This window comes from Mauremys mutica, chromosome 21 (genome assembly GCF_020497125.1).
Source record: "Mauremys mutica isolate MM-2020 ecotype Southern chromosome 21, ASM2049712v1, whole genome shotgun sequence".
Taxonomy (NCBI): Eukaryota; Metazoa; Chordata; order Testudines; family Geoemydidae; genus Mauremys; species Mauremys mutica.
Window position 1 is genome coordinate 6,993,654 of NC_059092.1, and position 23,309 is coordinate 7,016,962.

At 54.8% G+C, this 23,309-nt stretch overlaps 1 protein-coding gene across 2 annotated transcripts in view; it reads right to left on the reverse strand.

The window, feature by feature from the left end:
* VWA1 (von Willebrand factor A domain containing 1) overlaps window positions 1–23,094 on the reverse strand; it is a 31,061-nt gene extending 7,967 nt beyond the window's left edge. Inside the window, exons 1-2 of one of the 2 annotated variants that reach the window (XM_044996173.1) lie at window positions 22,954–23,094; window positions 9,116–9,679 (exon numbers count right to left, since the gene is read on the reverse strand). In XM_044996173.1, coding sequence (XP_044852108.1) covers window positions 9,116–9,679; window positions 22,954–23,062 — 673 coding nt within the window. In that variant the 5' untranslated portion in view covers window positions 23,063–23,094. Of the gene's footprint in view, window positions 1–9,115; window positions 9,680–22,604; window positions 22,893–22,953 lie in introns of those variants that run through there. The other variant, XM_044996174.1, reaches the window with a different exon arrangement.
* Window positions 23,095–23,309: the final 215 nt, after the last annotated feature.

Genomic DNA, 23,309 nt, shown 5'->3' on the forward strand with positions numbered 1-23,309 from the left:
GATCATCCACAGAGTACCAGGGTGGTGCTTGCAAAGCATCTCTCTGCTACGACCACCAGATGGCAGTGGAAACCACACCCCGTAAAGCTGGCACAGGGCTCAGAACTGCACAGCTGTGTGTGTCTGTGGCGGGGGGCAGCTCTACCCTAAATAGTACCTGGCCCTGTTGCTCTTGTGCCCTTCAGAGCGGGGGACCTGACGCTGAACAGAACAGCTACAGCTGGGACAGGACAGGGCAGCTCCGCCCTGCCACTGTGCCCCAGGCTGCTCTGGAAAGGCCCCTCCGCATCAGTCATGTGTGTTTGTGTGTCCCGCCCAACCCCACCGCAAGGGCTGCACGGAGGGCAAACTGTTGGGGTGGAGACACCTGAGTCACTGGGGCTGTGCTGAGAACCGCCCCCATTCCCACCCCATGCTCCTCTCACACTGGTGCCCGACAGTCTCGGGCTGGTATCGCTGCCAGGCGGGGCTGGGCTGGAACCGCCGACCCTGAGGCCGGGGTGGTGTTGCTGTGCTTGGCCCGTCGGGTGAGAGCCAGCCCAGCCCTGCCCTGCAGTCACCGGCACGCAGCGGTCATCGTACTGCCAATGCCTCGGGCTGGCACTTACCCGGCCTGCTGTGGCAACCCCGGCCCTGCCTGAGGCGCCGTGCTGGGATGTTCACGGGGAAACTGACTGCGTCTGCACGGTGTGCGTTCCCCACCTAACCCGGGGGCCTGCACGTGGGCACAGCCTGCTGCAAGCAGGGGCAACGGCTTCCCTTGGCTGGAAACTCTCCTTAGTTGATGCCGGGGATGGGAGGGACGCTCCACTTGAGAGGCAGGCAGTGCCACTGTCCCCAATTCACCAGCGTGGTAAACTGAGGCCTACAGAGGTGAATGGTCTGGTTATCTGGCGCCCTCTGCCCCCACTGACTTCTGGCCATGAAAGCCTCACTCGAGCTCACACAGAGTCAGCGACAGAGCTGGGAACGGAACCCCCGAGCTCTGACTCTTAGTCCCACGTGGGTCACGCTCCAGAGGTCAACCCCTGCCTCCCAAGGAGCCAAGTCAAAGCACCTGCTCCTCCGGTGCAGTGGAAGAGCCCAAGGTCAGCCAGCGTGGAAGAGGAGGCAGTTCTCCCCAGGAGACTCCTTGCCCCAGCCCTGCTGCTGCAGAAGGGGGGCGGGGGAGAGCTAGGAGGTTGTTTGGCATTTGCTGAGCCCCCTGCATTCATCCCGGCTGAGGTCACCCATCCCAGTGCTCCACAGATGCCCCATTGTGTTGTGGCACTCAGTGCCGCAGCGTTCCCCGCCCCTGGCACTGCCCACTGCTTTCCCCCATTCTTTCCCAGAGGCGGCTCCTCTCTCCAGGGCTGGCAAAACAGCAGAGCCCCCATTGCCCCCTGCCCAGACCCGTGCGGTCACTGATCACCTCTGGCCATGTCCTTTGCCACCTCCCATGGTACCATTGCAAAGCCCTTCTCTGCAGACCTTTGCATTTCAACTCAGCACCTCTGGCGCCAGGGCCTTCTCCTCTGCAGCTCCCACCATTCCCAGGGCCTCAGCACCCGCTCGCCCCCCCCTTGCCTCCTAAAAGCCTTTTCTCTCTTCCATGTTTCCATCCCTGCAGAGCCGTCTGGGTGCGGAGGCTGGAATCTGACTGTGGCTTTTCTGTTGCTCCTGCAAGGCGGGGTAGGACATTGCCTGGCCCTGGGACTGGCAGGGCTCCCGGCCTGCATTCCCAAGGCCTTGAGGCTTGTTAGAGGCGCAAGCCCACCTCTCACCGTATTGGCCTGTGGGCCTGCCCAGTGCAGATTACTGGGAGCAGCAGGCCGCTGGCCGGCCGATAAGAGACTCCCCTTTGCTTTACTGGCTCCAAACCACACAGCTTCCTGCCTGAGTGGGAAAGGGAGCAGCTGGGAAAACTCAGCTCTGCCTTTTCCCCGTGATGCCAGCCACTGGCAGAGGGGAAGCCTTTGCATGGGGCTTGGACCTACTGCATCCCCCACCTTCCATCTCGAGCTCAAAACACTTTACACATATCACTGTCCAACACGGACAGGTGGGGAAACTGAGGCACTGAGCACAGCCCTGACCTCCTGAAGAGCACACAGCAAATCCACAACAGAGCTGGGAACACCAACCAGATCTCAGGCCTGCCCAGGAGCCAGAAACCCAGCCTTCCTCCTTTAAACTGCTGGAGTTCCAGGCCAGCTCCCTGGTACACCGGAAAATAGCCTCAGTTTTTCCTTTGGGCTGTTTATGGGCTCGCCCAGCTGGGCAGGAACATTCCACATCTGCCATGCCCTCGCTTTCCCCCTTCACACCAACAGCCAGCCAGCAGCATTCAACGCCCCCTCCTCCCTGCTTCCCACCGTGCTTTGTAAGAACTCCTTTGTAAGCTCCCGATCCTGCCACTCCTGCTGCTCCATGCAGTGCGATTCCTAAGAGCACAAAGGATCAGCTCATTTCAAAACTCAGAGACAGAGACTGAGGTGCTGGAAAGAACATTTATCCTGCCAAAGGCCAAATGCACTTGGGCTGGAAATGAATCATCTCCGAGACAGAGCCCTCCAGGGGTGTTGTGTGAGAATCGGGTGGTGCAAACTAACATCGCACCATCCATGGAACTACCCTGTTTTACATCAGCTGGGGATCTGGCCTGTAGCGTGCTAACAGCATCAAGCTCTGTGCCCTGCTGCATAGCCAGAACTGCCTAGGCCATAAAGCCACAGAGAGCAGAGGCATATGGCTTGATTGATTCAGCACCCTATGAATTTCTGATCTAAACTAACGTTAGGCTAGCAGGATGTTATGCCCTAGGCATCCATCCCGGCTGAAGCTTTCCAGTCACCAATGATTACTGCACCCCAGACACCCCCTCACTCGCCCCCCCATTAACAATCTGATTCTCTCTCAGTGTCTCTTTGTGGCTCATGTAGGATGGACACAGATGAGCACTTTTCACAGCCATGGGCTTGTTGGAAATTTCTTGACTCTCAGTGAGCCCAAGGCTAAGTGGCAGGAAACCTGCTCTTTCATCATCTGCAAAGGAAACATTGTTCTTCTCGGTGCAGTCGGCTGGGTTGGGACCCAGGAGACCTGGGTCCAGTTCCCAGTTCTGCTGCTGGCTTGTGGGATGACCTCAGGCAAACCACTTCTCCACTCTGTGCCTTGGTTTCACCATCTGCAAAATGGGGATAAGCATACCGCTCTCCTCTGTAAAGCTCTTTGAGATCCAAAGTGCTGCATAGGAGTTAGGTATTCATTACCATCTCCACCACTGGCTCAGCTGTGACCTTGGACAAATCCCTTCAGCTCTGTGCCTCAGTATTCCTATCTGGGGTATGGATACCTACCAACCGCTGTGAAGTGCTCCGAGGCACTGGGATGGAAAACGCTAGGTGCTAATAGGATCAGGCTCCCAAAGTTTGATTTCAAACGGAATGGCCAGTCATTGTCCATTTTAACAAACAAACGCAGGTTAGAACAGACTGAATTCTGCCCGTCAAGGGTAGGGCCTCACATCACATGTCCCCAGGTCCCTGACAGGGAGCCTTTGCCGTGGGCTGCTGGAGCTCACAGACGTGCTGCTCCTCCTGTGCCTGTGCCGGAACCGGCTGCAGTTTCTATTGCTACTCTGCAAGTAGGATCCTGCAGTGGAGAAGGTGCCAAAGGGTGATGTCAGTTTCTACAGAGCACAGCCTCCGATCAGACGTGAGCAGGGAGAGACCCACACGTCACCCCACAGGAATTCTTTGATTGCATCTCAGGTTCATCCCTTGGAGAATAGAGCCAGACTCTCTCCCCCAACTACAGTACCTTGAGAATAGGTGCGTGTTTCTCACCATTTTAAGGGGACACTAGCAGCTTAAGCATGGGCCATTCTTCTCACCTGCGCTGGTGTACGTAGAGTAACCCACTGGAAGTCAGGAAGGTTACACTGTAGAACCAGCCACTGTCCAATCTAATATGGCCCTAGTCCATCTGGTCCAGCGTATTTCAACACCACTGTCTCTGAGAAGCAGCCTCATTGCCTGTGCTACGTTGCTCAGCCATTTCCCCAAGATCCGATTTGTTTTCCCTGCATCCATCTGTCTGTCACAGGTATTTCCCTGGTGCCCGTTCCAGGCTGTGATGATTTGACCTGGCGAAAGGAGCAGGATCAACCCTTTATATCTTTGCTGCGGAGGGGCAGCACGGACAGCATCTGTCTGCTGGCCAGAGGAGAGCGGCACATTGACTAGGGGGTGACAGATTTAGGTCCCGTCAATTCAAGCAGGAAAGCAAATGCAAGCGATTGCGGATTTAAAGCAATGGCGGACAGTTTAGAAGGGGTTCCCAACAGCCCCCCTCGACTGGAGAAGGCCAGGGAGGTGGGGGTGGAATAAAGTAACTACGGGGGAGACTGTTGCCCTGGTCAATCTCCTAGCATAGCCTGAATCTCCTCTCGCTTACAAGAGTTTTACACTGTCACAGCTCCACTGACTTCAACAGGGCTACTCCCGATTGACACCAGAGCAAGCCAGGTCAGAAGCAGGCCACCAGTCCGGCGAGTCATTTACATTCACTGACCTTCCCAACACCCCTCACCGCAGGTCAGTTCATATCATCACACCCACTGTATGCGGAGGGAAACTGAGGCAGGGAGCTGCTGTCACTTTTCCACAGAGGCAGGATTAGAAACCAGCAGGGGGGAGCCCCCATATGTCTCAAACACGAGTCTATTCCTCTTCTCTCACTCACTCTCGGCACTGCCTTTCTTGTTGGCTTGGATCTACAACTCCAGAATGACTCCCGGACCAAACAGCTTTGGTGTATTAGTTGCCTGCTTAGATCTGTGAGCAAATCTTTAAAAGCAAAGGAGATGCTTCTGAAGGGAGCAAAGAGGAGAGAAAGGCTAATGCAGCTCAGAGAAGAGGCGCGGCCCCTCTGATTTACTCCCTTTGTGGGTTGTTCCCATGCTCACGTTCACACCTGAGGCAGCTGCTGCCTGGGAGCCAGGTCCATCCTGCAGGCATATAGCAATGAGTGGGGATGAAACCCAGCCCCTTCCTGGGCAGGGGTGGAGGGAGGAAACTGGCCAATTTCATTACAAAGCTCATTTGTGCACCTACAAAAGGCCTTTTAACGCTGTATCTTGTTTCAAGAGATGAGGATGGGATAATGATGATAATAATGCCAGCTCCAGGCCTTTTCCCATGCTGCCCGCTCGCTTGGAACGGCCTCCCTGCACTGCATGCCAGCTGCCCTCCCTTCCTCCCCATGGCATATGCGCTTTGTGCGTGCACAGCACGGAACCCGCAGGTATGGGGAAGGGAGGGCGAAGGGGTCTGCACCAGGGCCCGCTCTTGGCAATCTCACAATTTTATCGAGGTAGTTGGTATTTGTCTTAAAGCCCCAGCTCCTGGAGTCTTGGGCATAGGGGAGAATCCTGGATTCACTTAAAAAAAAAATTCTAGACCTCACTGATGCAGAGCAAAGCTTGGCCTGAGTGCAAGCCAGCCACCTGCAAGCCAGAAAGCAAAGGAACACAGCACGTATTATTGCTGACAATCTCGTGATCTTCGCGCCAGATCCTGGAGGGGCCTCACTTCTGATTGGTGTGTGCTAGGAGCTGGCAATGACTCCCCCCCCCAGCTTCTGGGCTGCTGCGGCCCATTTGCCAGCTGGGGTTTGTCCAGCACCTTGCACATTCCAGCCACGGCTGCGATATACATAGTACGTGCTCCCTGATCCCCCAACTGGAGGGGAGGGGGAAGCCCCGGCTTGTCACCCAGCTACTCTGCAGATGTGGTTAGTTTTCTTTTTTATAGTTATAATGTATGAATTTTTCATCCTCGGTTTTCTAAATGTGGGCTTTTCTTTAGTGACAAAATTGCTGGGTCAGTAGGAGACCATGGAAAGGGTTAATTGGCTCCTCCACACCGAGCTCTAACCAGTCTCCCCTCAGCAGGAAAACTGTCTCCAGAAAGCGACTGGAACACCTCGTAGGGCCAGAGGAACTGGCTCTGCTTCCCAAGAAATCCTAGACTACTAGGAGGCTTGGGCCAGGCCCCAGCTTTGCAAGGGCAGGCAACACCCGGAGCAATGGCACTGAAGAGCTGCGTGGAGGACGAGCGTTGTAGGTAAGGACGTGCAAACGAGCACAAGGCGTTCCCCTTTGCTTCGGCAAGGCTGTCTCCCTCCAGCACTGCGCACGTGGCTTTTGGCTGCCTGGGTCTCTCTCCCGGCCACTTTGCAAAGGCTGACCCTGAAAATCGAACGCACCTTTGGCCTTCCACTCTTACCAGTGGCTCCAGTTCCACAGCCACACTCGCAGCAAACCGGCTTGCTGCCAACATGCTAACCTTGACTAGTCTGGCCAGGATTTTCTTCCGAGGACTGCGCTAGCCAAACCTGTGCTAGAGATCATTCCCCTTGGCTATCTCCTATAGCATGTTACAACACGGCCTGTGAGATGCACAACTCTGGGTCACAGTTTCCATTGCTGGAATCCCACGAGGAACCACGTTTAATGATTATTAAGAGAGCAGCATGCCAGGTGGCCTCAGGGCAGGACTTTGATCCTTTGGTGAATGCCAGCCTCTGCGGATACACGCAGCCACGTTAGGTTAGCTCTGTTCCACAGGGTAAGCGCGACGTGAGTCGACGCTGCCACCAGTTCTATCAGCACTGGGTTTATTCGGTGCGTGCAGCGCGTGCTCGTGATTATTCTCCTTTGTTTTGCTGGGACAGCTTTGAGCCGCTTGACGTCTTTGAAATGTTGGTTTAAAATTTTTGGAAAATTTTCACCGTCCATTTAGAATGAACCCACAGTAATTCACAGCCCGATTGTTGAGTTCTACAGAGTCGCTTCATGCTTTATGGCCTCCAGCTGCTTTATGAACTAAGTAATCTTCTAAGGCAAGCCGGTGTTATCCCCGTCGTACAGAGGGAGAAACTAACTCAGGGAAGTTAAGTGACTTACCAAGTGTCACAGAGGGAGTCAGTGGCGGAGCTGGGATACAACTTGGAAAATCTTAGCTTGCACTAACACATGCCACTCAAGAGCTCACACCACCACCTAGATGTAGCCTGGACTGGTGTGTAAAGAACAAATTGTTACACCAGGCTCACTGGGCAGCCAGGTAATCTTTTTCGCTGGAATTTACTAGGGTGCCTCAGAGAAATAGGCACCAATATTCCCTTATGTTTCAAAGGGATTTGGGCACCTAACTCTTGAAAATCCTAACCTTTATTTTCTACAGCTAAACCTCCTGCTCTGCTCCGAGTTCCCTGGGTAACCATTAACCCGTGGAGACAGGAGGATAGTTCTTGGGTTTGGTGCATTTTCCTTCCTGTCTTGACTTGCAAGGGAAGCCAGTGACCTGCATCTGTGATGATTCATTTCCAAATCGGGGGGGTTTCAAAGGAATCCAGATAACTCGTGTCTGAGCTCCCCTCCCTTCTCCCCCACCCAGCAAATCATTGCGACGTGAACACAGCTAACAGCCCCCAGCCCGCAGAAGGGAACAGTCCCTGGCTTGTTTCCGTTGTAGTGTGCAGGGAGATGTTACAGCTGCAAGAGCTTGCGGGATCTTCCCCAAAAAGACAAGAATTTGTCCCCACTCTACTCCCAGCCTCCTCAAGGCCTGGGGTCACTCCTGGACAAGCAAGATCAATGCGTCAGCTGTCCCGGGTCAATAGGAGGTCTCATAGACTCATAGACTTTAAGGTCAGAAGGGACCATTATGATCATCTAGTCTGACCTCCTGCACAATGCAGGCCACAGAATCTCACCCATTCACTCCTGTAATAAACCCCTAACCTATGTCTGAGTTATTGAAGTCCTCAAATTGTGCAGAGAATCCTCCAGCAAGTGACCCGTGCCCCATGCTGCAGAGGAAGGCGAAAAACCTCCAGGGCCTCTGCCAATCTGCCCGGGAGGTCTCCCCACCAACCCACACTACAGTCCTGACCTCTGCTAGCAAAGGATGGGGAAGCCAATCTACCCGGCACAGCAGCGATGCAGAGTGTCTAGGGGGATTCGTACCCCGCCAGCTCCTGAGAGAAGGGGCCTTCTTATCTTCAAAGCACGGAGCACTAGGGCCAGATTTTCAAAGGTATTTAGGCACCTAACAATGGAGACCTGCGCCTGGCGGGATTTCTGTGAGCACAGAAGCAGGTTAAGCTCCTAACTCCTGTTGGTTTGGTACTTAGACAGTTTAGGCACTTTAGAAAATCCCCCTCAGCCCCTAGCTGAACAGTTAGGCACCTAAATACCTTTGAGACTCTGGCCTTTGTCACGGCAACCCACTCGGCGTGGCGCTAGTCGGGGCTGGACCTCATGTCGAGGTTGAGGAGCCTGTTACAGCCTCGACCAGCAGAGCTGGTTCTTTTACCTCAGGCAGCAGAGGCTCCTGCTTTATGACACAGATCCCCAGATTCAATCTCTTCTGCGGCTGCTGAGCCCACCCGGGGGGCAGCGCGCCGTCACCCCATAGCAAACACCTGCGTAGGCGGCAGTGCCAGCGAGCGAGGGGGAGATACCAGCTGACCCGGACTTTCACCCCTCCCCAGAACTGAGCGTTCTCAGAGGCGACGCAAGGTCTGGCCACCTGCTGCGATTCAGTAAAATGGGCTTAGCCCAGTGGTCCCCAAACTATGGGGCGCGTCCCCATGGCGGGGGCGCAGAGGAACGTTTGGGGGGGCACGACGGGGAGGGAGCGGCACCCAGCCCTGCTGCGCCCCCAGCTTTGCCACATCCCCAGCTCCTGGCCCCAGACCTGCCCCCCCGGTGTGGCCCCAGCCTTGGCCCCCTTACCCCGTCCATGCCCCCTCCCCTTCCCGGGAGCCGCAGCCCCACTCCTGGCCCCTGGGGTGTGGACAGGAGCAAGGGGGAGTGCGATTGTGAAAAGTTTGGACCACTGGTTTAACCCCTCTGCATTCTTTGTGGGTCTGGAGGAACCGTTCTCAGGAGATACCCAGCCCTGGATTTGCAGGCCAGAGACCTCCACAGAAGGTTCACAGAAGTACCTGAACTCTAGGGCGCTTCCCCTAACTGAGGAACTGGCTCGGCGTTCACTCATCCCCCCACCCCAAAGGGGCATCGCTAACTAGGACAGCTCTCCCCAGGCCGGCCAGTGAACGGTACCTATGATGGCGTCCCTCAGCTCCTTGGTGATGATGGGCAGGTCATCCACGTCCACAAAGTACAAGTGCTTCTCAGGAGGCTGGCTGGCAGCTGCCGAAAGCTCCAGGTAGTTCCCCCGCCCGGTGCTGATGATGAAGACCGTGACCCCCATGTCCTTCAGCAGCTGCATGGGCTGGGAGATGTCATCAGTAGAGAAGCCATCCGTCACCCACACCAGCACCTTGGGCACATCCGCCCGGGCGCCGGCTTCATCCGTGAAGAACTTCTCCTTGGCGAAGGAGAGGGCTTTGCCCGTGTTGGTGTCCCCCATCAGCTGCTGCGTGTCCCGGATGGCCTGTTGCACCGCCCCACTGGACAAGTACCGGTCGAAGGGGAACTCTATGGTGGGCACAGTGCTGATGTGGATGATGCTGGTCTGGACGTCACTGGGGCCGAAGGTAAAGGGTCGCAGGAGGCCCCTGATGAACTCCTTGACCCTAGAGAACTCGTAGAAGGAGACACTGCCAGAGCTGTCCAGCAGGAAGAGGAGGTCGCCTTCTGAGTCTGGAATGAAGGGCTGGAGACCTGGCAGAGAGAGAGACAGAGAGGAGGTTATTGAGATGCTGTGACCCAGTCCAACCCTTGCCACAGGAGTCTGGGAGCAGTGAATTTGCTCATCTTCGGCCAGATCCTGAGGTCCATATGCAGGCGCTCCAATGGGAATCTGCCAGAGTAAGGACCTCAGGATTGGCCCCTTGTTTCTACGTTTTCTGACTTGGCATAAAGACTCCTGGGTTCTACTCCAGGCCTTGCCACTGACTCTCAGTGCCAGCCTGGGCAAGTCATGTCACCTCTCTGCACCTCCCTTTCCCTGCCTGCACAGCAGCATTCATTGCACTGATCTGCCTCACCCACTGGGTGTGGAGCTTAATTTCTGCAGAGCAGGGTGAGAGCCTGAGATGAGGAGTGCGAAGCAGGGAGACACAGAGATAGACAAAGGCTTGTTCCTTTTAATATGGCCACGGACTCCATGTAGTGACAACTTAAGAACAGGTTGCAGAGGGGTAGCTGTGTTAGTCTGTATCAGCAAAAACAACGAGGCATTCTCATGGCATCTTAGAGACTAGCAAATTGGGCCCAAATAAATTTGTTAGTCTCTAAGGTGCCACAAGGACTCCTCGTCGTTTTAACGTAAGAACAGAATTTGGTTCTCTAAACACTTTTCTAAGGGAGACATTTGGAAGCACTTAACCCAGAAACGGGTGTGCATGGAAGGGTCTCATCGAAAGCCTGTCGAAGTCAACAGCTTTGGCTGTTTGGACTCACTGTGTGATGAAAGCTGGGACGAGAGGCGTTTGCATGATCACAAACGGGAAGGGAGATGTTCATGAGACAATCCCTCCCGTACAACCTGGCTCACACCAGAGACAAGGCTGAGGGCCCTGGTGCTACACGCACAGCACCCGGGGCTGCAGCGTAAGAGGTTATGTTTGGACCATCACTGCAAGCGGAGGTGCAGCGGCGCAGCATGCGAAGAGCCGTGCTACAGCACCGCTCCTGGGACCCGGGCCTTCCGCAGAAGGGTTAAAATCAAGCAGGCAGCTGCTGTAAACAGGATCCTGGGTCACCCAAACAGCCAGCGAATCCCAGTGCTGCCGAGCACCTCTCACCCTCCCGCTCTTGGCAAAGGCCAGTGCGGCACTGAGTCGGGCCTGGCCTCTGGGAGCACCGTCCTTCTACGGGCATGTTCTGCACGCTTCCAGGCAGTAATCAGCCAGCGGCGGCAAGAGTCAGAATGCAGAGCACAGCTCCAGCGGCTGACGAGCCAGGCAGTGGCTTGTGCTGCGTCTCTGCTCTCAGAGGCTCCTCGCCAAGTTCCTTTTAAAGTCACATTTTGCAAAGAAAAAAACACAAGGAGGGAGGGAAGGCAGAGAAATGATTATTCCTGGTATTACACCAGCACCTCGGAGCCCCACTGAACTAGGCACTGTGCAGACACATGGGGAGAGACTGTCCCTATGGCAAAGAGCTGGCAGTATCGAAGCTAGACACACACTGGATGGGAGAGGAAAGAGGCACAGGGAAAGCCCCACAGTAGGTCACTGGCAGCTCCCAGAATAGAGCCCAGCGCGGTGCCCTACCCACTGGACCACGCTGCCCCTTGCCTAACAAGAAAGGAGAGAATGCTCAACAACATTCATCTTCTGGGAGATCAGCACAGCCAGCGGGTGTACGGAGCCGAAGCTGCTGCTGACCTCCCAGAGGGAGTGAGGCGGGGAGGTCAACCCAGGCCGGTGCTGCCATCCTTCTCCCAAGGGGCAGTGAGACAACAAGGAGGGTCACCCGGAGACTGAGGGAGCATTCCGTCCATGCCAGTCAGATGGGACCCGGCGCAGTTCTGCGGCTGTGGTACAGGGGGTGCTAGGGGGCTATTCCAACGGGTAAGGTAGTAAGTTTGGTTCCTCAGCTGGTAATAAGAATACCTTGCCCTTCTCAAGCACCTTCCATCCAGCGATCTCAAAGCACTTTACAGATGTACTCACCCGCGGCACCCCATTTTACAGATGGAGGCACAGAGAAGGGCTGTGACTTACCCAGGGTCACGCCGGGCAGCAGTGGCAGAGCCAGGTGTCAAACCCAGGAGGCCTAGCTGCCGATCTCCTGAGCTCTCCCTATAAAATCGATTTGTTCCCACAGGTGTCTCTGTTGCACAGCACACAGGCCATTTCCCGGCCTGTTCTCACACATTGCCAGAGGCTTCTCCTGTGTGCTCAGCATTCCCAGCCGGCACAATGTTCGGACCCCAGAGGGAGGCTCTGAAACATCCATGCCAGCCACACCTACTGTCTTAGCCTAGGGCAGAGCAAACTCCAGAACCAGAAACAAACAGCTGGGAAGAAACAGGCAGAGTCACTGCTAAGGGAACGGGACACTGAGGAGGAGGCGCCTCTGACTTCCTGAGGCTGAGTTTGGCCGGAAGAAAACCAAGGACAGTTTGGAAAAAATAGAGACAATAAAGTAATGTGGTGGGAGACGCTGCCACTTCTAGATTCCCAGGAGGGGCAGCTGGATCTCCGAGCTGGCTGGGGGGCTGTTGGCTTGCTTCCAGGGTTGCAGCCAGAATCCATCCCGGGTGGGCATCAGAGCTCTGTGACCAGCCCGGATGTTAACAGCGAAATCCGCTCCTGGTGGCCGAGATGGAGGCAGGCCTCCCTTGGTCGCAGTTCATCCTCCATATGGTGGAGGGCCTGAATCTTTAGTGGCCCAACTGAAATAAACTCGAGTCATTTCCCAGTACCCAGAGAGCTCAGCCCCCAGCAGCTGCCTAGATGCCACCCTGGGGTTTCAGAGACAGTCCAAGCCTCTATACCCGTTTCCTCCGTGGGGCTAAGCAGGTGTAAAATGTGGGGCTTACGGCCCTTCCCTTGACTCACCGAACGCGTCCCTTTGCTTTGGGGTCGTTAAGACTTTCTTGCCCATTTGGAGGTTCCCACCTGCTCCATTCACCTTGCCCTCAGCCAGAAGGAGAGATCGCTCATGGTAGAGCAATGGCTCCAGCTCCAGCAGTCCTGTTTCTGACCCGCCCCCACTACAGCCAGGGCAGCTCTGCAGGCAGGAGCACTGGTGTAGCCCAGATGCTGGCATTTTAACTGCTGCGTCTCACCCTTCTCGGGCAGGTGGGCAGGACACAATGGGAGGGACGCCAGCACTTTGGCCTCACTCGTGCGGACACTGCCGATAACCCCTGTGGAGTGGTGCCAGGGGAGAGCTGGTGTTTAAGGCCACTGCAGACAGGAGCTGGGGTTTTCAGAAGCCAGCAGGATGTGGGCTCCTAATGCACTTGGTGCTTTCGAACAGTCCCGCTCTGTCAGCCTGGGATACGCGCCGACCGACTCTGTCAGAGAACCAGGCTGGAGCGTGCTGCTCCGGAGACTCCAGGAGGCACTGTACAGACTCTCGCAGGTTTCTAGACTTTAGAGGTGGGCCCGAACCCCAAAGCTCACTCCTATCTGGAGCCAGCCTTTGTGGCTTGAGCGCTAGGCTTGTTACAAAGAGCCAATCAGGGCCACGAGCTGCAAAATCTGCGGGACCCCATTGGTTGCACTTGGTCAAAGCTCAGCTCCGACAATGAGCCACCCCCACCGCTGTGTCACCTCAGGTAGGAGCTCGCCAGATCTTCCAAACTAAATAGGGTGGGGACTGGTCAGCACTTGGACGCCCTCCTCCCCCATGCAAAGGTGGGTTGTAAGAGGTACTGATGGTTCAGGAGGTGACTCTTTCCCGCTGGGTCAGTTCTGAGCCCCTTGGGCCAGCATGGTGATGGGAGGCATCTTCCAGAGGAGAGACACAATCCAGATCCAGATCATTCATGGCTGTTAATGTACCCATGGAAACTGCTTGTGAAAGTTGGGATGTCCTCCCAAAAGAGCAAGGATCCTGCAGGAGTCTCTCCTAACGATGCCCGAGCCTCATATTAACCCACAACTGACTAGATCTCCTATCAGCCATGCGTGATCCTTGTATCATCAGTTCCAGCACAGTCCCATCCAAGTGACCTAAATTCCCCTGACGATTTCAGCAATGCCAGTTGTTATTCACATCTCCCAAAGACTGCTGTGTGATCCCGCTGCATTCCCCACCCAAAAGGGGTCTACATTTCAGTGCCTGGTGGGTGAGCCCTGGATAAACAGCCCACATAGCTCTGGGAGATCCCCCAAGAAGAAAGGTAGCATTATTGCTATTCACAGCTTAGTTAAACGGAGCACTCGGGGGAAGCGGAGGAGGACAGAGAATATGATGGAGAATCTGCTGTGATAGCAGCATTTCTCTCTGGCTTATTTGTTCACGGCTGCGGGGCTGGGCTCAGAACTTAATAAATTCTTCAGACCCTTATTACAGAAAACGCTGTCTGCGCTGCATGAATCCTTAGGGGACCAACGCCAAGCGGTGGAAGATGGACTGAAAATGCTTCTGCTGGGCAGTGTGGAACTGCAGTGTGCTAGTCTTGCTTCTCTGAACACCAGGGCCCTCAGCTGCCTGCGGGTCAGAAGAGAAATGAGGCTAGAAACCACAATCCATTCCCTAGCAGTATTGTCCACCCCAAGAGTTCAAACAGCCACAAGATTGGCTTAGTGAGCTGGCAATGTTTTTAAAGTAAGAAGGTTTCAGGTCTTTTTACTGTCTTTCTGGGTTTCGAGCCTTGGTGTGTGGTGTGGGTGTGGGTGTGTGTCAGATTTTCCAGCGCTTCCTCCCCACTTTTCCACAAATGAAAGCTGAGATTCTCATGTAATCACAGGACTCCGGGAGCTGGAGCTTTAACCCCCCCCACCAGATATCGCAAGGTTTGTGCAGAAATCACAATGGCTGGCAATGCTGAATAGGGTATTGTTTGACAAGACTGGCAGCCTGCCCGTTACGGAGACCAATGACTGGGATCGCGGGGCTCTGCCCGGCAAGGATGAGGGGCATTGGAAGAACAGCCCTGGAAGAGCAGGGCAGAGCAAGGCAGGGGGCATTGCCAGATCTGCGTGGGGAACCCCGGGCAGGGCTGAGAGGCATTGGCAGAGCAGCGCGTGTGGGTCCGGGACTGGAACGGGAGCGGGTGCTGGGGGCCAGGAGTGAGGGACACGGGGCCAGGAATAGAAAAGCAGGAAGGGCTTTGAGGTGGGAGTGGGGGAAGGGAACAGGCCCAGGCCAGGCCCCTAGGGCCTTGCCCCCTCCTTCGACAGCCCGGAAAAGAGGCCACGCCCGAGGAGAACGGGGAGGGGAATCCATTCCCACTCGGTGGGCTGCAGCGCTTTGCTCCGAATGTGGAGCTCAAACGCCACCTGAGCCAAGGCGCGCGGAAGCTCCTGGTGCAGCCCGGAGCGGCGAGCGCTCTGCCCTCAAACGGCCTGCACAGGGGAGCCAAACCCACAAGGCAGGAGACAGTTGAATGGGAACCTTCCCAAGAAAGAGCTCGCAAAGGAGGCACATACACCTCCCACCCTGAGCCCGCTGGGCGGGGGGGAGAAAGGGAGAGGGAGAGCACATGCCAGGGGCAGGCATCGGGGGAACCAAGCAGCGAAGGGACTAGGTGAAAGGGCAGAAAGGATGAGCAATGGCAGACGGCTGCCAGGGGGACGCACGCAGCTCTCTGAGAGGTGCAATCACCCAGCAGGCTGGGGAATGGCTCACAGGAGCCCAGGGGATGCAGATCGGAGGAACAGGATGGGAGGAAGCACAATTTAAAACTTCCTCCGCGTGAAACCTCTTGGTCTCTCTAGGGCAGGGCTGGAAGCCACATGGCTTGAGAAATTTATAGCTGGACTAGATAATGTTGTGATGAGTTGGTGTGTGGGGCGGGGGAGGAGGGGCTGAGTGTATCCATGTCCCTATCCTCCCTGCATGGAACCAGAACTACTCAACTACGTGTCATAGACCCCCTACACTGCTGACAGCTAATAGGGATTCTCCTTTAGTCCAGTGGCAGGGGGTGCTTTGGAAACAGGAGGGTCTATGTTCTACCCCATCAAATTCCAAGTGGCCACGCTGCACGCGAGGTGGACATGCTGGTGTGTTGTCCAAATGTAAGTGCAGCACCGGGAGAAAACCAGTGGGGAGCAGGCCACATGCCCTTATTGGGCTTTCCCAACTTGAACATCTAGGACGTTTGTAAAGCTCTTTGGAGAGTTCGGTCTCTAGCCCACGGATGCTGGTTTAGCATCGCGGGGATACAAACTCATCCCTGTGCCCCCCTTTGCTCCGAGGCCGGCTGGCTCAGGACCAGGACCCGTCTGGATATAGGGTTCTCCTGCTAGGTGCCTTCACTTCACTGTTGATCCTCGGCGTAGGTTAGATCTGGGCCCATCCTGTGGTGGCAGGGGGTGTCTCAGAGTGCATGCGTGTTTCAGGGTGTGTGTAGCAGGGGTGCGGAGAGTGTCAAGGGCGTTGGGGGCAGCCGTGCGTGTCGGGTGTGTGAGTTGGGGCCGGTATTTGGCAGTGGGCCCATCCGTGTCGGGTGTGTGAGTTGGGGCTGGTATTTGGCAGGGGGCCCGTGTGTATCAGGGCGAGCATTTCAGGAACATCAGAACACGTGAGCCCGGGGGCCGGAGCACTGCAGTGCTCTGGGTGCATGTGCAGGATGGCGGGAAGCGTGTGTGGGATTGTGTTTGTTAGCTCTTCAATCTAGACATCTGCAGTTGAAAATCCCAAAGGCAACACGCCCTGAAGCACCAGAGCCCCACAATGACCCTCCCCACCTGCTGTTTGCATGTCTTCCCTGGAAGCAGCACCCGTGGCCGACTAGCCCATGAACCTGTCTTGGGTCTGATGTGCTAGCTGACGGGATGACATAGCCGTTCCAACACACCATGACCCGGTAGCAGAAGTCACGCAAATCCCCCTCATTACAATCCCACCCGACAAGGAAGAGCACTGAAGTCAGAGGGTGGCGACTAAATGGGAGATGCCCAGAAGAGGCGCTCACGGAGCTTACGTTCATCACAGCCACCTTGGCCTGACCCAGCCCGGTGCAGAAACACACCCACCGGCACAGCAGAATTACAGACCCGTTTGCAGAACAAACCACCACACAGAGTCCGTTTCAGTGACGTTTGAACCCATGTTTAATGTCAAGAGTTGGGGGCAGACCTGCAGCAGGGCAATAATTCATTGTAAAACCTAGCTCTGATACAGCACTTCCCATCCAGAGAGCTCAAAGCGCTCCACGGATGGGGTAAGCATTACTGTCTCCATTTTACAGATGGGCAAACTGAGGCAGGGACTTTCCTGAGGTCACTCATCAAGTCAAGGGATAGAACCCAGGTCTCTCAAGGCCAAGTGTCGAGCCTTCAGCTCACTGAGCCACACTGCCAGACAGCCACATGAGTGCCTAGAGTAGGCACGGGACCAACAAACCACACAGAGGGATCTGCTATTTATTCACAAAACTGGCACAGCCTGGGCAGCGTCAGCATCAATCCTGGCCTCAGCTCGGGGGGGAAAATCTACTCTCCATGGCCCATTGCCTCTCCGCTGAGTCTGCCAGCAAGGCTGCAGCCAATGGGGGTTCTGGAGAAAGAGACTCTTGGACCCACCTGAGAGGAGAGTTTCAGACAATACTAGCCCGAGCCAGATTCAAACCGGTGACGTACAGGGCGATATACACCCTCGCCACTAACTTCAGTCCATTCGGTCAGAGGGTTCCACATTGGCTGGTTGACGTGTTTGGATTCCTGCAGCAAGTCACTCCGCTCATGCTGCCACTGCCCTGTGCTTTCCCCTGCTGGGTCACCCACGCTGCTGTACGCCCAAGTCAGACGGCAGGGCCAGCTGCTTGGCTGGCAGGCCAGGGCGAGAGCGCTTGGCAGCACAGTTGCCATCTCCTGGCGTGACATCATCTGTTTCCCTGTCTCTTCTCCTACCCCCATCCGCCAGAGGGGTATCACTTACTTTTCTGACTGTTGCAACAAGCAGCTGCAATGGCTCCTGGCCCTGGCAGGGTCTGGATGGCCTGGGACTGGAGGTGGCCCAAGGAGTCTGCTTGTCAGTGGTAAACAAGTTCATGTGCACTTGAGCTCCCTGGGCAAAGCAAAGCATGCCCCACGAGGGACCAGGCTCCAGTAAAAACCCAGCCCTGCCAGCGTTACTGAGTCACTCAGCAGTCAAGAAAGGCACTGACCAAAAAACCCACAGCGCAGCCACTCCCAAGAGGAAACTATCAAAGGAGGGATGCGAACCAGCATCCTGCCAGGCCGCAGATGATGCCACCACCCACTGAAAGGCTAGATAGAGCCATCATGCTGCGTTGGAAATGGGTGTGTTGATTGTCTGGCACTCCAGGAAGCACCACATCTTCGAGACAGGACTTCCGGGAAGGTGGTTAGATTTGATTGGTTGGAGAACCTGTGCAAGGAGGGAGGCGTATATTTTGCAGCTATTTATGGGTACCACAGAATGGCTGATTCCCTCCCCTCTAGGGCTGAGATATGCAGGTTTGCTCCTTTATAAAAAAAACAAACAACAACAAATGCTATATCAGGGTCAGCTTCCCCTGACACTTAACCCCAATGAAATATAAATAAATTGCTCCCCCCTTCCCCTGGTATCTCTCTCTTCACAGTTGTCACCAGAGCTGGATGGCAAAACATGGGACAGGAGCACAACACGCTACAAGGCTCTCAGGCTCCTCCCTTTGCATTTTCGTTTTTTAATGTCCTTGTAATTGTACCAGTTCTTTCCTCCACATTTCCTCAGAGATGGAAGGGGACCCCGTGGGGTTCAAACCGCTGGTTAATCCTGTGGTGCTTTGCAATCAGCCCCTGCTCCAAGCAACGCTGAAATGTAATTAATCCTCGAAGCTTAGTTGGAAAACTGAGATTTCTCACCTCCAGCGGGATCTTTAAGACAAGGAACCTGCCTCAGCGTCATCGACCCAGCCCAGGCCAGTGCCAAACATACACAGGCCTAGCTAGGGCGGTTGGGTTTGGGTTGCTTTATTAAACCCATCTCGGTTCTCTTGGCAACTGGTAAAGAGACTTCCTTAAAACGTGCTTTGTGGAACTCGCTCCAGCCTTGGGACAGGAGACCCTGTTCCACTGCTGGGCTGAGCCCTGCAGCACTGTCTGCTCTACCACTGCTGAGTGCCTGCAGCAGCTCGGCCGATGCACCTCGTGCCCCTTATTCTAAGGCACAAAATCGCCTCACCTGGGGACTAACTGTGGGGAAACTCATGTCACTGGTGACCCCAGGCTGGCCTGGGACCCAGGTCCTTGCAAACAAAAGGCAGAGCCCCGCAGCCCCGCTCTCCCACTCGCGGACCTTTTTGTATTGCAACGTGCACGCCAGCCAAGCGAGGTACGGGCTCCGCGACTGGCTGCGATCAGTGTGGAGATCACAAAGCTCTCACGGGACCATCGAGTTGCTTGGCTTTAGCTGGGAGAACGTAGCTGGCCAAAGCTTTCCTCCTGCCTGAATTGAGATATCAAAGGATGATGCTGGCCCAGACTCCCCTCCCTTGCAGCGGCGTCACCCGGGCATGGTGTGCTGCTTGATTTATACGGGACTCAGAACTGGTAGGAAGTACAGCGCGAACTCAGGAGCCAAGAGACATCAGTCACCAGTCTCTTAATTGTGCCTTAAAACCTCCAGCCCTGCCACTCCCTCCACCTCCAACTGTTTTGCCCTAAGGGGAAAAAACCCAGCACCCTCAGAAACAGAGCTGGAGTTTGGTTGCTGAAGAAAGCAGGCTCTGTTCTCACTGCTGCCCCCGTCTGAACAGATGGGAGGAGACGGACTCGCCCTAGGGCAAAGGCATCAATCTCCCAAGAGGGGATCTTTACCATCGACCCAACCCTGGGGGTGTTACTCTGGAGTGCCAGGCAGATTATAGAGAGGAGATGCTGTACTACAAGCGAAAGGGACCACACTGTTTGGGAGATGGAGGGTGTAGGGGATAAAACAGATCTCTCCAAATGAGGGATGCTCATACAACCAAAAGACCAAAGCTGTTCTGCAGGGTAAACCAGGGGCAGTCAGTGTGCACCAAATATAAGCTACAGGTTGAAAAATAGCTCTTCAGGCTTCAGCCAAGCTACTTTTAAGGCTACAGCAGTGTTGCCACATCTCATGGTTGTCTTGTGATACTTGGTGCTTTGCATAAAGCCCCAGCTCCCAGAGTCCTGTGATTAGGAGAGAATCTCAGCTTCCAATAATAAATAAATAAGACGTTTCTAGCCCTCGTGGAAGTGGAGAATGTGACCCAAGTGCACCCTGCCTGACTGGGGTTTCTCTGCACTGCGCAGCTCCTTGCTGAGGCTGAACGAGCCTGTCCAAAGTGTGCATGGAAGGACAGTGGCCTCCTGGGCTAGCTGCAGCATAGGCTGGGTTGGTGACCTCCATTCCCCTTCTCATCCCCTGTGCAGTGCACAGCACTCAGACTTTGGGGGTTAAACATCATCCACTATACACCTCATGTCTCCAGTACCGCCCTCGCATGCCCCCAGAGCTAGCCGCGTACGATGGCCAGGTCTCCTTCCAAAGAAGAAGCCCCACTTCACTGTGTCTAGGCAATAATCTTACATGCTCCCACCACGACACAGAGGGCGAAGTGAGCGGGGCTGGCGGCAGCAGCTGCTCTCAACCTTGCAGTTTTCAATCAGCTACTCTCCTCCAGGAGTTTGTGCTAAAATTGCCGCTAAACCCCAGGTTCAACCTGCCTTCACCTGCTGTTTCCTGCCTTCACACTCACCAACAGATCTGTATTTTCAGGGCAGCATAACTGCCGGAAGACAGACGACAATCTGTCCATCCCAAAGGCCCGGCTCAGTGCTGCTCTCTGCCATACATTGTGCTGGTGTCAGTCACACAGTGCAGCTGCAAAATGCAACCACTGCTGCTGCACAAGGGTTTTGCATGGGAGTAAATGATGGCAGTGATGAATTGGGCTCTAAATGTTCTCCTTTCTATAGGCTGGATTTTGATTTCCGCTGGTGTAAATCTAGAATGACCAGCTAATGCTGATCTCAATTACACCCATGTAAACCCAGAATAACAAGAGGTGGAACTCTAGATTGGCACCGGGTGGGTGGGGCTGAGATAAGAATCTGGTCCTAAGCATGCCGCAGGTCATGCACCCCACTATCTTAGCAGCAGCTCTCCGATAACGATAGCTGTTGACCGGTCATTCCTGGGAGCTCAGAAATGCCACTGGCCACCCAAGAACATCCCTGCATTGTTTGCTGCAATTAACAGTGAAGCCACAAGAGTGTTAAGTGTGAGCACCAGGAAGAGCCAGGGATGTGTGGACTGACTTTCTGCCTGCCAATCCAGCACACCCCACACCATGCTGGTAAATCAAACTAAAAGCTGCACACGACAGCCCATCCAACACACAGAGCTTCTCCAGAGCACTTTATCCAAAACTTTAGAGGCACCTCTGCTGGGAGCCATAAAACACTGAAGAGTGAAGCAGTCGGATTGTGGAAAATAATCTCAGCCCAGCTGACCAGCAGTTGCATTTCGTCGCAGAGTTGTAAAACTAAAGCAAAGAAACCGAGATTGCAACTTGTATAACTTTGCTTCTCGTGTCAGCCACATCCGTTTTATAAAGCTAGGTTTGCCCTTTTTAAAATTTCCTCTTCAAAGCAAGGTCTCTCTCTTAGGCCAGGCTAGAGAAGTGCCATGTACATTACCAGGGCTGGTTAAATGAATAAGAATAATCATTTCTGCTTGTGTAGCCATCAGAAAATCCTGGCCCAGCACCAGGAGCAATCATGCCTGCCTGGGCATAGGAATCTAGCTTGGTGAATTATGTCGCTTGGGCCAGATTCCAGCACTCTTCCACTGAGCAGTGCTTTCCTCTGCACAGAGTCCCACTGCAGCCAGCAGCAAGGTCCTGCTCATCTTGAGTAAAGGTGGCAGAATCTGCCCCCGAAGGCTTCTAACTAGAGCTGGTCGGGAATTTTTAGACGTCGCTTTTGGGGGGGGTGTCACAATTTGCCAATTCCTCAAAATTGGAACACATTTGTGGGCAAGGGTCGGTCCCGACACATCTCTCATTTTCAAAAACATTTCAAAAGAAGTCTCAACACTAACATTTTTCATTTAAACAAATACATACATAAAAGAGTCGTCACAAGAAAACATTTCATAATCGTCACCATGAAATGTGTGGATGGAGCCAAACTGTTTATTTTCCAGATTGTCGGTTTGCAAAGATGTTCACGAGTTTCATCTTTTGTTCCGATTTGGGACAGGAACGTTTTTGGAATCAATAACTTTTCCCCAGGATGGGAAAACTGTTGCCCACCCAGCTCTCCTTCAATCCCCCAGCAGGAGAGGCCAGAGAATCTGTTCTCCAGACCTGACTGGAAGTTCACATCTCCTCTCACACGGTCGCAGGTGTGGCTGCTTTCCTATCACCCCCGTGAAATCCACCTGCAGCTACTGTTATTCTAACATCCCAAAGCCTAGAATTTGTTCCACCTATAAACAAATGAAGAATTAAGCAGACGCTGCTGACTTAAACCCCACTCTGTTGCCTGAAAACTTTTTTTGTTCATTACCGTCTCAAGTGACTCTAGAGATCCCACCCACCCCCTGATTTCCCAAGTTGTTTACTTTGTGCTTGTGACAGCACTTAACGTGTTGTCGGTTTCATTGCCAGTTCCCCCGTTGTTTGCAATGGGGCTTTCCCACAACACACGGGCAGAGGGAAAATATTTGAAAGGTGGGAGAGGAGGCGATATAGTTGTGAAACCTCAATGATTAGCAGGCGCAGCTGTAGCACCGGCAGGTATTTTTTTAAATGAAAATGTCTGTAATAAAGAACCAGGGGTCCCTTTCCTTCGGCCCGGACTGAGCTCCGCAATCGCACGTTATTTGCTGCAATAAACAACAACACAGACAAGTTTGCTCCCTGCTGGGGTTCACTCCCCCCCGCCCCCTTTAATAACTCGCCTGCATAACTCCCGGGTGGCGTTTCCAGGCTCAATAGCCCGGACTAGCCCCGGGATCCCCAAGCACTCACCTTTCTTGGGCAGGTTCTGCTCCAGCGCAACTTGCAGCCACAGAGCGAGCTGAAGCGCCGTCCTGGCCAACATGGCAAAACTACCCTCGAGCCCAAAGCTGCGCGCTCTGAAGGCAGATGGGCGGCTGGAGCTCAGTCATATTCCGGGGCAGGGTCCCGCAGCCCCCGAGCCTGGCCGCTGGCGCCGGGAGATCAGCGCCCCCGGTCCGGAGAGTTTGTGCTGCGCTCTTGCGGACTCCGGCTCGGGAAGACACGTCCCCTCCCTTCCCAAGTCATAAATCCTCCCCCCGACAGGAGTGGCTGGAGGAGCAGCCCATGCAACACCCCAGCCGCTGCGTTAAGCTCGGACCTGAGTTTGCCTGTAGCCGGGCTGATTTCACAACGCCCAGCTGCAGTGGAGAAAAGCCAAGGCTGGGCGCCCCTCTCCCGTGAGCTGGCCCGGAGGGAGCAGGGGACATGCCGCCCCCCAGTGCACACTCTCACCGGTGATACTGGTTAGCTGCACGACAAGGATTCCACCAGGTCTTAGTGCTACTCTGCTCTGCCCCATAACTGACCAGGAGCCCAAGGCCCAGCACTCCCAGACTCACTGCCCAGTTGTGCTCCAGGAACCATCCCTGGACCTGGCATGCCCAAGTGCAGTGGAAAAGCAGCCACCTCTGGGGTGGAGGGTGGCAGCCAGGTGGGTGGTGCTCCAGGTTGTGT